This window comes from Pithys albifrons, chromosome 3, assembly GCF_047495875.1.
Source record: "Pithys albifrons albifrons isolate INPA30051 chromosome 3, PitAlb_v1, whole genome shotgun sequence".
NCBI classification, from domain to species: Eukaryota; Metazoa; Chordata; class Aves; order Passeriformes; family Thamnophilidae; genus Pithys; species Pithys albifrons.
Genome location: NC_092460.1, coordinates 89,781,212 through 89,795,360, shown reverse-complemented (window position 1 = coordinate 89,795,360; position 14,149 = coordinate 89,781,212). Strand labels below are relative to the sequence as shown.

General features: G+C 39.4%; 1 protein-coding gene across 1 annotated transcript in view; it reads right to left on the bottom strand.

Moving 5' to 3' along the window:
• CCDC146 (coiled-coil domain containing 146) overlaps window positions 1–14,149 on the bottom strand; it is a 70,230-nt gene that overhangs the window by 10,048 nt on the left and 46,033 nt on the right. Inside the window, exons 8-16 of the mRNA XM_071550079.1 lie at window positions 13,735–13,808; window positions 12,590–12,817; window positions 11,493–11,679; window positions 8,081–8,176; window positions 5,918–6,088; window positions 5,306–5,394; window positions 5,017–5,181; window positions 1,287–1,505; window positions 453–681 (exon numbers count right to left, since the gene is read on the bottom strand). Of these exons, the coding sequence (XP_071406180.1) occupies window positions 453–681; window positions 1,287–1,505; window positions 5,017–5,181; window positions 5,306–5,394; window positions 5,918–6,088; window positions 8,081–8,176; window positions 11,493–11,679; window positions 12,590–12,817; window positions 13,735–13,808 (1,458 nt within the window). The remainder of the gene's footprint in view (window positions 1–452; window positions 682–1,286; window positions 1,506–5,016; window positions 5,182–5,305; window positions 5,395–5,917; window positions 6,089–8,080; window positions 8,177–11,492; window positions 11,680–12,589; window positions 12,818–13,734; window positions 13,809–14,149) is intronic.

The following is a 14,149-nucleotide window of genomic DNA, read 5'->3' as shown; positions in this document are numbered from 1 at the left end:
ATTGCAGGCTGCAGAGTTTCCAGAGTAGGCTCAGGGTCAAGTGTGAATTGAGATACTATTTCAGAAATTTGACGATCCAAGTATATCTCCCACCCCCCACCTACTCCATCAATACAGTTTTAACAAATTTTATCTACAGTCTCATTTTTGCCCCATGACTCCCATTCTCCAGCTTAGTCACACTGACATTTCAGGCTATGGGAGGGTTAGCTGAGATTCCATACCCGGGGAGCTTCTGGCATGTGTGTAACAAAGGACATCAGCCAGTTACACATAACCAGAGAAACTTCCATTTTGGAAGTTGGAAACATTGATCAGAGTTTTGTTAGACAGGTGTATTACTGAATTGCCTGTTTTAATAAAACTTGTACACCCAGACATTTTTTTCTATGAAAAAATCCTACGCTTTAAAATACAGAATGAAAGTAAAAAAGGGTTCCTCTACCACCAACCTGTGTCTGAAGTCTCATCAGGTTTGCATGCAGGGCATTCTTCACTGGGAGCTCTTTAAAACACAATGCAATCTGTCTCTTTTTCTCAACTATCTGCAGCTTCAGAATAGTGATCTTTTCATCCATAACTTGCATCTCAATATCTCCATTTCTACACAAGAGCTCTTGCCTGTTTATTTTTTCATTCAGAAAGCCTAGTTCTTTGTCTCGTTCTCTGAGCAGAAGACCACTGAAATAAGGCCAAAGGGAAAAGGTAAATTAAAAAAAAAATTCTTGTTCAGTGTATTCCATTCAAGAACATAACCAGTGACCTTGAAAGATAGTAATAATCTGGGAAAATATACAGAGCTTTAACAAATCTTATAATGACATTTTAAATAAGTGACAAAATAATTGCACTGTGAAAATCAGAGAACAAACACTTGGAAAGGTTACTCGTGTCTCTCATATAATTTTTAAGGTCTTCTGGCCTTCCACAGGATTTAAAAATGGAATGAGAATATCGGAGAGATTTATGTAATCTGCACTTTTATACCTTTTCTGTGCACAATGCACAAACAGAGCAGGTGGCTACAAGTTCTCAAGGCATTCAGTAGCCAAGCCACTGTATGTTTTGAATAAAATCCTCCTGAGGAATGAGCATTGTCACCAGTGGAGAACCATCCACATAATGAAAGCAGCACTGACAGTGCAGCGAGGCAGAGTGTTCAGCGAAACACTGCAGGGCAGTAGACTTTTAGTATGTCTGACCAGGAGTGCTCATAAGCTGAAAAATCCCATTGCTTCCTGAGTGTCAGAATGAAACACTACCTTAGATCAAACTGACACATGTACCTCTCATTTTGTTGCTGAACGGCCCTTTCGTATTTCTTGCGTAGCTGCGCAATTTCCTCTTCAATGTGGGTCACTGCCGTGGTAAGTCTCTCAAGATTCAGATGCTTTTGCTTTTCTTTCATCTCACACATGACTTGTGTAATTTTGCAATAATTCTTTTTGAGAGAATCTATAATTCTTCCATTATTTTGAATCTTCACATGCTTTTCCTGCAATTTTCTTTAACATAACAGAAATGTGGGAATGTTTTCAGTCCTTTGAATTTGAAACCAATTTCAGCAATGAAAAGCAGAGCTTAAACTTACTCCACAAATACACAAAGGAGCCTCTATGTCACTCTGCTTCACAGAAGCATTGCAAGAAGTAGAAAGACTCTCTGAGAACAGTTTTTCTTTGCAAGGTCTTTCTAGCTTGAAAAGAACTGGATTATGGCCCAAGAAAAATGCTACAAAGTGAGGACTGCACTAGAGCTCTTTTTTTCTCCACTGGGTAGCCCAAGGGGCTGTAAGAACTACAGTTCAAGAGCAGAAGCATAAACTGTGATGAAAAGCCCTAATGTGTAGCAATCTTGCTCTTCTATTTAAAGTACAGTATTTAAATAATTTTGTTGTTGCAACTCAAATCTCTCCAAGTCTATTGTTTATAAAATGATGTATCACAACATTAACACAAGAAAGAAAATTATCAGGTTACCCATTTGACAGATGGGAAAAAAAATCACAGTGGAAAGTAAGTGACAAGATCACATGAAAATAAAGAACAGATCTCATTGTTTCCAACATCCTATACTGGTCACTGGATGATGGTTCCTCACTTGAGAGATCGATTCTTGTTACCACATGGATCAATCCCTTGCTCACAACATGGAGTTGGTGCATCTGATCTGTGGAAGGTATCACTTTGCACACACAACATTATCTACACTGGGAAGACATTGACTCAACATGAGCAAGAGGCAGTGACAGGAGAAATGCAGCCTCCTGTTAAAATACAGACCTGAGATGAAATACCCTCCCATCACAGCGCCCACCATGAAATGTCTGAGTTGCTGTGCCCAGGGCAGGGAGCTGCTTTCGGGTTTGTTTCCCCCTATGTACAACACTTCAGTACCACAGGGGTTTACTGAATGGAACTGCTGTAAATCAGGATTCAGACTGAAGGCAGGACAGCATTGCAGAAATGCAATGTGTTTGAAAAATTTTCTGAAAATTTTCTGTCTTTTTTGAACCAATTCTCTGTCTGTCCTCCAAATTGTACAGGCTGCAGTGAAGCCAGTGATACTGATACTAAAGTTTGTTACTGGGATTAAAAATATTTTTCATAGGCAAGAGAATTACTGAGAATTCAGTACCTGTTGCTAGTTTTAAACCCAGGTTTGCAGATCTGCATCGAGGAGGTTCATCCATAATATTATATATTTATGATATCTGTACAATATTTATATGTTTTAGTCTTTTTTCCCCTTCTTTCATCAACTGGTAAGGCCTCAAAAATTTTACCATGAAGTGTCAGCTTGTGCACCTTGACAAAACCACTTCAATCACTGCAGTTCCAGTTCTTTTCTAGCTACTGCCAGCACAACTTTGAAATAAAACTAGTAAGATATTACACTCTTAGTGTATTCTTTGGTCTAATTGTGCAATTTTTTGGCACCTAATAACAAAGTTTTGGGAAAATCAAGTTATTTTTAAACTACTTGGTTATGGTTGTCCTGTTTTGCTTACACAGCTGGCTACTCACTATCTCCCTACTTGCCCAACTGCTGATTTCCAAGACATTCTGTCTATATTGCAAGACATTGTAATTCTGTCTATATTGCAAAATATCACCACTAGGATGACCAAAAGATGGCAACAAGATATCTCCACTAAATAACGGTCTAGGCAAAAACATTCACAAGCACCAGCTATTCTGCCTCATCCTCTTTGTTGTGAATGTAACCTTTCATTTTGGCTAAGATTACTTAGAAATTGAAATCGCATTTTGTTTTATCCGAACCAAATGTGATCTAATGTGAGTTTGACCCAAGAAATCCAGTTTGTTCTAATTTAATAACTAGACAGACACATTACTATCTAGTGACTCATTTAACAGTGCCCTACACCACTTCATTGAGGAATCATGTCACACCTCTTTTTCTCTAAGGACAGCAAGTATGAGTGCAACAGTGTTGCTCATAGTGAATAACAGCATGATAATAAAAACATTAAGAGGTCTAAGAACTGTGATAAAAAGGAATGCAATGAAAATTCATCCCTTCAAAGGATGGGAAAGCGAGGGAGTAGCCAGACAAACTTCAGAAGTGCTTCTTCCCATGCAGTGATGCCCAATCTGGTTGTGAAGTGTCAGGGGGATAAGAAATTGATACAGAGTATATGGCTAAATGCCTTTGTTTTAATCAGGTTTTAAAAATCAGGATAATAACTACCAAGGATGATATAGGGATAACAGAAGACAGACTAGATTCTCTCATAACATAGAATCATAGAATCATAGAATCAATTGGGTTGGAAAAGACCTCCAAGATCATCGAGTCCAACCCTTGGTCCAACTCTAGTCCATTTACTAGATCATGGCACCCAGCGCCACGTCCAATCTGTGTTTAAAAGTCTCTAGGGATGGTGAATCCACCACCTCTCTGGGCAGCTCATTCCAATGCCTGATTACTCTCTCTGTAAAAAATTTTTTTCTGATATCCAACTTAAATTTCCCCTGGCAGAGCTTAAGCCCGTGCCCCCTTGTCCTATTGCTGAGTGCCTGGGAGAAGAGACCAGCCCCCACCTGGCTATAACTTCCCTTCAGGTAGTTATAGACAGTGATGAGTTCACCTCTGAGCCTCCTCTTCTCCAGGCTAAACAACCCCAGCTCCCTCAGCCTCTCCCCATAGGACTTATGCTCCAGTCCCTTCACCAGCCTTGTTGCTCTTCTCTGGACCCGCTCCAGCACCTCAATATCCTTTCTGAACTGAGGGGCCCAGAACTGAACACAGTACTCAAGGTGTGGCCTCACCAATGCAGAGTACAGGGGAAGGATCACTTCCCTGGTCCTGCTGGTCACGCTATTTTTGATACAGGACAGGATCCCATTGGCCTTCTTGGCCACCTGGGCACACTGTTGGCTCATGTTGAGCTTCCTGTCAATTAGTACCCCAAGGTCCCTTTCTGCCTGGCTGCTCTCCAGCCACTCTGTGCCCAGCCTGTAGCGCTGCAGGGGGTTGTTGTGGCCAAAGTGCAGGACCCGGCCCTTGGCCTTGTTGAACTTAATCCCATTGGAATCAGCCCATCTCTCCAATCTATCCAGATCCCTCTGCAGAGCCCTCCTGCCTTCCAGCAGGTCGACACTCCCTCCCAACTTGGTGTCATCAGCAAATTTGCTGATGATGGACTCAATCCCCTCATCTAAATCATCAATAAAGATGTTAAACAGGACTGGACCCAATACAGACCCCTGGGGAACACCACTGGTGACCGGCCGCCAGCTGGATGCAGCTCCGTTCACCAGCACTCTCTGGGCCCGACCCTCCAGCCAGCTCTTAATCCAGGAGAGGGTACACTTGTCCAGGCCATGGGCTACCAGCTTTTCCAGGAGTATATTATGGGAGACAGTATCAAAGGCCTTGCTGAAGTCCAGATAGACCACATCCACAGCCTTCCCCTCATCCACCAGGTGGGTCTATGTTTTCTAATCTTGCATGTTTATAATTGTGAACTACAGTTTACTTTAAACTCACCTTTCCTGGGTTAGAACAGTATTCCTTAAATTTTCTATTTTATTTTCTATCAATTTGACCCGGTTTTCAACCTCCCTTGCTTTCCACTGAGCAGTATGCATCAGCTCCATACATTTCCTTATCTCACTTTGGATAAGATCACACACTGCAGCAAATCCTTGGAGTCTGAAGAAGTGACACGTGTGAAAGAAATAATTATTAGAATTTTATGTGTACATTACTTGGATAAAAGCTGCTTTAAAAGACTTTTCTAGATAATGTAGTTAAAGTATTGTTATTGTCTTCTTACTGGTTTTGAAGATCTCTTTTCCTCTTTTGACAGATTTTTATTTCATGACCCTTTATTTTAATTTCTTTAATAAGAGTTTGGAGTTGGATCTGAAATTCAAATAGAATTTATTGAGCACTTTAGATATGTCAAAGAAATGTCTTCAAACAAATTAGTCAGAACAGCTCTTAGATTAGGAAAAAACAGTGAGAGAAGATTATTATCAGATCTTTTCCTACTTATAATGAAATGTATATATTACAAGCACATATAAAAGCACCATTTTCCCATCTATATTCAGTTTAACAATGACTGTTATTAATGTGGATAATTTGATACTGCATCTTAAATGCCTCATCCCCTGAATCTGGATTTTCCACCAATCAGTTTGTCAATTCCATCACTATATAATTATTTGGCACGTGCATGCCATGGAGTGATTATTTTAATACACTGCAGCATTGCACCACAAATTGCCAATAAAACACCACAGTACTGTCAGCTTCCTGTGTTCTGATGGAATTTCAAAGCTAGAGTGGGAAATGGGAGCCCATAAGGCTCCCGTCACTAGTAATTTAATTTCTCCCTATACCTTTACTTTTGAGAAATTTTCCAAATATCTAATTTTTTTACCTTGGCTTTCTGAACATCCCTCCATTTCAGTTGCTTCTCGTCAGCTCTGAGACAAGTCAGATGAGTAAGTGTGGATAAGTCACTTCTGCACTTTTCCTGCTCTTTGTAAAGCAAGCGTTTCTCAGCAATGCATTCCTCTAACACCCGGGCATCCATATCTGATATCATTTCCTAAAGAAAATTAAATTTACTTCCTTATGCATCAGTGTATCAGTGTTGGCAAACCCAAAGTTGGAAATACTTTGGGTTATTCTTCAAAGTAAACAAATATACAGACTACATGAATTTAAAACCCCAATGAATTACTGCCTTAAAACACCATGCACAATCCCTATAACAACGTGTCAAAATACATTCACACAGAAGTGTGTCTGTGGCTCAGTCTAACATGACTTTCAGCTATTGCCCATTGGACAGGATGGTTCTTTACAGCCATATAATCTTTAAATGAGTTCACTGTCAGGTCTTCATGTGTCCGTAGTGCTCAGTGGAAGTCCCCCAGCCTTCACACTGAGAGACTGAGTGCAGACATTGCAAACAGCAGTTCCAAACAACAAATGCCCAGGGCTGCTGGAGATTCACTCAAGACAGCCAGTGAACTCTACAGAGCTGCTTATTCTTCCCAATGCAGATAAACCTCTTGAGGAGGAGGTGAATGGAAGTTTCCTCCCTTGAAAGCAGAGAGGCCCTGCAGAGAGACCTCAACAAATTAGAGGACTGGGCAATGACCAACCATATGGAGTTCACTGAGGGGAAGTGCCGGATTCTGCACCTGGGATGGGGCAACCCTGGATGTATGGACAGATTGGGGAATGAGATGCTGGAAAGCAGTGCCATGGAAAGGGACCTGGGGGTCCTCTTTGATAGCCAGTTGAATGTCAGTGCCCTGGCAGCCAGGAGGGCCAATCCTGTCCTGGGGTCATCAGGCACAGCATCGCCAGCCGGGCGAGGGAGGGGATTGTCCTGCTCTGCTCTGCACTGGGGTGGCACCACCTGCAATATTGGGGCATTTGGGGCACCGTGATATGAGGAAGATATTAAACTGTTAGAGGGTGTCCAAAGGAGGGCAATGGAGATGGTGAAGGGCCCTGAGGGGAAGTGTGTGAGGAGCGGCTGAGGGCACTTGGTGTGTTCAGTATGGAGGAGACCGAGGGGAGACCTCACTGCAGTTACAACTTCCTTGTGAGGGGAAGAGAAGGGGCAGGCACTGATCTCTGCTCTGTGGTGAGCAGTGACAGAACCCAAAGGAATGGCCTGAAGTTGTGTCAGATAAAGTTTAGGTCAGATATGAGAAAAAGGTTCTTCACCCAGGGGGTGATTGGGCACTGGAGCCCCAGGGAAGTGGTCACACCACCAAGCCTGGTAGAGCTTGGAAACGTTTGGACAATACCCTCAGGCACATGGTGTGACTCTTGGGGATGGTCCTGTGCGGGGCCCGGAGTTGGACTCAATGATCCATGTGGGTCCCTTCCAGGTCAGCACATTCTGTGATTCTGTGATGGTCCATGGCACACTAGGTACATAGCCCATGTAGATACCAAATGTATATATATCCAAACACAACCTTATTCCCCTCTGATAATGCTAATGAATTGAAAGCCATCACAAAATGAAAATGGATATAAAGGTAAGACGACAAGGAGGTATGATCTTAAGAAGGTACGTCTGAAATAGATTGCTTCTTCTAACATAATTTATGTAATGGCAAGTACTAATGGTCTCCCAGTGGAGACATCTACATTTCCACACTCTCTATGGCTGTGCTGAGGGCAGACAGACATCCACAAATGACAGAACTGTGAAGAGGAAGAATTTTATAATGTACAAATGCTGAATTGTCCTTGTGGAAAAAAGACACTCCCCTAGCCAAAGGAAGTCTGTACCCACCATATTTCTAGCTGCAGTGTCATTAATGATACTCAGAAGGATTTAACTTGGCAAGCAGATTTGCTTTTTACCTTCCCGTATGTGGCCAGTAGCACCAAAAATGTTTTATTAAAAATGACAAACAAGTGGTCTTTCAAATCAAATAAATACAATCCCATTTTCCCATCAGAAAGCTGCAGCTAGAAACTCCCATTATTTTTTCTTCAAACAGTCCCTTTAATCTCATGATAGAAAACCTACTGCTATAGTGAAAAAATGTGAGAAATAACTTGGCACCTGTTCAGCTAAACGTCTCTTGATCATTTCAATTTCTTCCTGCACTTCTTGTCGTCTTTTTAGTATTGCTTCACTATTTTTTGAGTTAGTTTCTGCCTGCAAAAAATAAACCAAGCACAGTGAGTGATGCAAACAAAAAATGAGGGAAATGTAAACTGCAGAGACTCTATTTGAAGTAGGTACCCAGATGAAGAAAGTAATTTTATCTTACTACAACAGCTAGTCCAAGAGTGCTTAATTGAGTAGAGCTCCTCAGCAACTTCTTCAAGTTTCTCATATTTTTCTTTTAAGAATTATGAACACTAAACTTCACAAAGCCCAGTTTGAGGAATGAATTTAGAAGGTTTATGTTTTTCAGCAACTGAACTGTGATTATAAAAACCAATAATCACAAAGAGAGACTATGCAAAAATGTCACCTTTTAAATTCACAGAGGATTTTCAGAGTGAAATTCTGACATTACTGAAGGAAAAAAATTACATCTACAACTGATTTTAGTACAATCAGTATTTCACATCTATGCAAATTAGGTATCCCATTTTTGCTTTTTATTATTAAGGTGAGATTTTCCTTAGGCTCTAGAAAGTCAAAACTAAATACAAACATTTATGTACTATTTTTTCATATACATTATGGAAAAAGTTCTTTATTCAATCAGATTTTTAAAATTAAGTATGAAAAGGGATGCTTTGGAAACTACCTCTGACTAAAATATATCTGAACAAGCTCACTACAACTATTTGCACAATACAACTTGTAAGACAAGATGTTGTATTGGCCTCACTGTGATTAAATTCACTTAAAAATTCTTTATGGTTATAAGCAATTAAGAAATAAATGCAGCAGGCTAACTATGCAGACATATATTACCTATCTGTAATTGATGGGGACAAACATTTTAGCAGGTCCTGCCGTGGTAGGACAGGGGTTAACAGTTTTAAAATTAAAGAGGGTTGATTTAGATTATACATAGGGAAGAAGTTTTGTATGACGAGGATGGTGAAACCCTGGCACAGGCTGCCCAGAGAGGGGGGAGATGCCCCAGCCCTGGAAATATTCAAGGCCAGGGTGGACTGGGCTGACAGAAACCTGATCTAGATAAGGTGTCTCTGCTTATTGAATGACCTTTAAAGGTCCCTTCAAACCCAAATTATTCTATGATTCTAATTGCAAATCTGTGGTTCATAAGGGTGGGAAAAAATCACATTCAACAACAAGTCTGGAAGATACTCAAAGACAATGCACACAATCCTGTGGTATCTCGCTCAGATCTCAACCAGATGTTAGAGTTCAAAATATTATAAATCAATACTGATAAGTAGATGTTTTGCACTTGTGATTTTCAGTTCTGTGATAATACTGTAAAATTAAGCATTCACTTGCATTAAGTGACAGGGAAACAAGTGGCAAGGTAAAGGTCAAACTGTCGAATTACTTTGGTTGCAGCTGCCAGCTCTGAGATTTGATTTGACTTTGGTTTACTAAGGGGTCAATAAAACCAGTTCTAAGAAAGTGATTTTCACTCTTGTGGTGGGAGCAAAATTAGCTTTTCTGTGGAGCAGATATTAGTCACCACTTCTGCTGTGTGGCAGTTTAAAGCTCATATAAACACCTTTAATCACTTCGGGACTTTTGTTCACATAAGACATGGCTAAACTTGGGCACTTTTGGCTGTGTCTGTGCTGCCCTGGGAAGAGAAGGCACACGGAGGGAGCAGCAGCTCTGCCCCAGGAGCCGCATTCTCTTTCACACAGAACGTTGGCATTTAGCAACAGCTGGCCTTGCACAACTTACCAAGAAGAAAAACACATTTGAAGGAAGTGTTCCTGTAATTTCCTTGTTCTACAAACCAGTCATTCAACACTTTGCTTATGATTCAAACTACGAGAATTTTGGGGAAGCACACTGATGTACTGCTGCTTCTGTAATCACATTTTTATACTAGCAATTAATTCTTGAGATTTTTTTCACTTGGAATCACTTTGATAAATATTAATCTGGGTTTTAATTAGTTAAAGGAATCTTATCTACTTAAAATGTTTTTTATTAACTTTTGCTAGGTGTGCTCCCAAGTCTTACAAATTAAAGTTGCCTCAATATAGTAAAAGCCAAGCAGGCTCAAGGTTGCCACTGGACCCTCCCATCCTGCAGTACTGCACTTGAACTGACCACGCTGCAGAGGAGCCGTGATTTCACATTCCCTCTTCTAATAGAGCCAGGAAAGGATTCAGAGAAAACACCAAGCATGGAAGGATGGGCTACAACAACTATATTGCTGTGGCCTGTTTGCATTAGGGTAGTAGCATCCTGCAGCTTCTGGAGTAAAATACTGATTAAAATTCCACTGCTGTCTCTCCCAGCCTTCCCTTTCCCCTACTCCTCATGATGTACGAGACATACAAGGTTCTTGTTCTTTCAGTGTGAGGGAATTGGGCTGGGATGGATTTCAATCTTACCCCAGCCTCTGAACTGTACCCACAGTTGTCAGGGAGTTACAGCATTTAATTTTACACGGTTTTGAACAATTGTGGCTCTTCCTCCAGGAATATTTCTTCCATAGGAACACAAGAAAAAAACATACCACCTTCCAGATTCTCTTGGATGACACTGAAAAGCTGAGCTTTAAGGTCAAAGTCTGGAATTGAGTCAGCCCTATAGTCATTATCTCAGGAAATTCAATCCAAAACTTTGATGTGTAGTTATAGAACTTTCTTCCCTCCTTCCAGGTAGGTAATGTACATGTGAATTCAGGAGGAATTTCAATTGAGAAAAAAAATTAAATATTATTAAATAATACTTAGTGTTGCTTAAATAGCAAAGCTAAATATGTATGAGCTTTGATATCAGATAGTTATTTTTTACAACTTTATTATGATGTAAGTAGCACTCTTTTCTGCCCTGAATTGCTTAGAAGGACCAAGAAAAATTACAAGGACAGGGTCAAGGTAGGAGACATCAAGTCCTGTGAAAAAATATTCACCTCACTAACCAAGGTTAATTTTGTAAGACTTACAATTTAGACTAAGCAAGGAGCAAAAATAGGAGAAAAACTTCAGAAAGAGAAAGTGGAAGAAATCAGTGATGAAAGAAAGAGAATATAAAAAATTACAGACAAAGTTAATTTTGAAGAAAGAATTGGAGGCAGAAAAGAAAGAAAATGCTTTGAATGCAGAAGCAGAATGAGACTTTCCTTTAAAATCAGCACAGCCAAAAGACAAGGTAAACCAGAAAAGAGCAAAGAAGTAATGAAAGAGGAAGGGGTGAAATACTAATGCAAGGAGGAAATGAGGGAGGTGAAATAACAGCCTTCTCCCCTTCCCCCTTCTAGCACTGCCAAGAGATTTGAGGACTGCCAAGACAGATTTCTGACAAGAAAAATTTGAATCTTTATGATCAATGCACTCATACAGACCTCTGATTTGAGTCTTTTATGCTGTGCCTTATCTCGCTCCAAGGAATCATAAATCATATCCATTTGTACCTCCAGCATTTTTAAATTTTTCAGTTCTCTCTCCTTCTGTGTTTGCTTGTGAGTGAGAAGATCATGTTGCTTTTTGTTCTCCAAGATGCATCTATTTAAATTATTTTCCAAAATTTCTCTGTGTAGAGACACAAAATTTTAGAAGCAGGTAAGTTCACCAAGACATACATATGTAAACAGGCATGTCCATTTTACTGGGCTTTGAGTACCTCATCGTTATGGCTGAGCAGCAAGATAACGCATAAACTACTGACAAAAATTACCTAAACCCCCTGCATTTTTATAAATTTAATCAACTATAATATTCCTAATTATGTCAACGAGGTCTCACAGTTTGTTCTAAATATGCAAAAAAATCCAGGGAAACTAATACATACAGGAAGTCCCAGTTTTTAGTATGAGGGAACATTTCAATATAAAGTGCCATGGGCTTTTAATGCAAAACTTGAAAGGCAAAACCGTTGTTACTGAGCACATGGTCATGATTATAACTGTACATCGCCCTCTGCAAAGAAGGAGTCACTTGAAGCTTGCCATCAACCTAACAGTTTATTTTATTTTACCAAGTATATATCAGCTCATAATTCAAGGGAATATTAAAGAGATGAGTAACCAATCCCCACTGAAATTCAGGAGTACATGAGTGCAGACATCCATGATCCTTCTCTGAAAATGAAAATACTGACATAATTTTTTTCTCCTTCAATTTGCTTTCAGTGGGTTACACAGGAAACAAAATACCTGCACTGAAGAGAGAAACCTTCTAAAATATTTTTTTCAGACTGAAATCCAGTTTCACTCCCCCAGGCTTTTATCGAATGCTTATGTTTTTGATGTTCTTCTTCAAGCCAGATCCCAGATTCCAAATTTTTATATAAACACTTCTGATGTCAAAACCAAACTAGATCATTTCTTGTATGCACTGGTTGCAGCACAGAACTTGAAACCAGAAGCAATACAGCAGAAGAAAGAAACAGACTGAAGACAGGAGAATTGTTCATTCATACTACATGGCTTATGTCTCTAACCTCTCTGATAGCATCTCGAATTCCTTCTCCATGGTAATTTCCAGTAATGATGTCAAACTGTTGCATTCTCTTTCTTTGCTTTCTATCAAAACATGTTTCTCATCCAAATCCTTCTTTATATCTTCTCTTTCTTGCAAAATCTCTTCAGTCCTTTTTTCTATGGCTTTCAGGGTTCTATTCAGCTCTTCTACTTCGTCATTAAGAGCTTCATTCTCCTTCTCTGCATCACTGTGGGTATATTTTAACAAACCAGTAGGGGTTAACTTTTCCACATGTCTATTTAGATGGCAAAACATAAGTTGGACACAGAAAATACTTTCCCCACAACAATACAGGTTATATTTTGAAAGCAGACTACATACAGTGAAAACCTTCAAATTCCAGTATAGTTCAACAGTAAAATTGCTGTTAGCCATGGGACTAACCAAGAGTTTAGCACCAGGAGAGTAATAAAAGAGTTCTAGTAAACTGATTTCTGGCAACATTATTAGGTACGTGGGTGTGACACTTCTAAATATTATTCTTAAAATTGGGAACTCTGGTTAGTTCATTCTGTGATGTGACATAAAGATAAAGATTCATTTAAGTACTTCATTAATAGCAATCTACACAATGGAGGTTTAAAAAATAGCTTCTCTGCAACACTATAGGGAAAACATAGATTTATGATGGCAGAGTTACACTGAGCAGAGTAGTGAGGAAAATGTAGAAGAAAATCATCATACAAGTTTTAAACCTGAAAAATTTGACATAGTCAAGCAGTTTCTATATTACAAGTAGGGCCTGGAAGGAGGAGGCACAAAACCTTCAGTGTAACCCTTGCACAAACAGGGTGCAAACCCCCATCGTTCATCCAGATGGCAATTGGACCTCAGATTTGTGAGGGTTCTGGCTGGAAATGCACAGTGCTAATTAGAGTTTACATTTACAGAAAACAGCACATGCTCCCCCAGCTCCACAAGGGAGAGGAGGAAAAGGCTGGCCACTGGCTTATATTTTCCCTTTCAATATTAGAGACCACAATTGTCTATTTAAATATTGATCCTAATTTTAATCAATAACTATCCTCAATCATCTCTATAACAAATGGATGAGAAGTCATACATATATATTTATTTATATAGAATTATTTATTAAAAACATACATTTTTTTCCGAATCATCTTCTCAGTTTCCTTTGCAAGTTGTTTGGGAACACCAAGTATCTTAACTAGCTCATTCTAGTGACAAAACAGAAAGGTTTGATTAATAGCCTCAAAAAGTGATGATTTTTCAGAGCAGTAATGTTCACTTTAAAGCTGCTGTGAACATGGGTAGGAAATGTATTTTTTAATTACTTGCATTTGTCCCAGGGAATTGTAGTTGCTACTGTTGAAATTAAACATTGATATTTACAATTTCATTATATCTGTGAGATAAGAATTATGCTTGAATATTATTAATACATATTATGCTATTTACACCATGGAAAAGAAAGCAGCAGACCTGGGAATGTTTTTTACTTCTCAGCATAAACCTGTATTAACTTTAATCTGAGCAACCTATAATGACACAACATAGC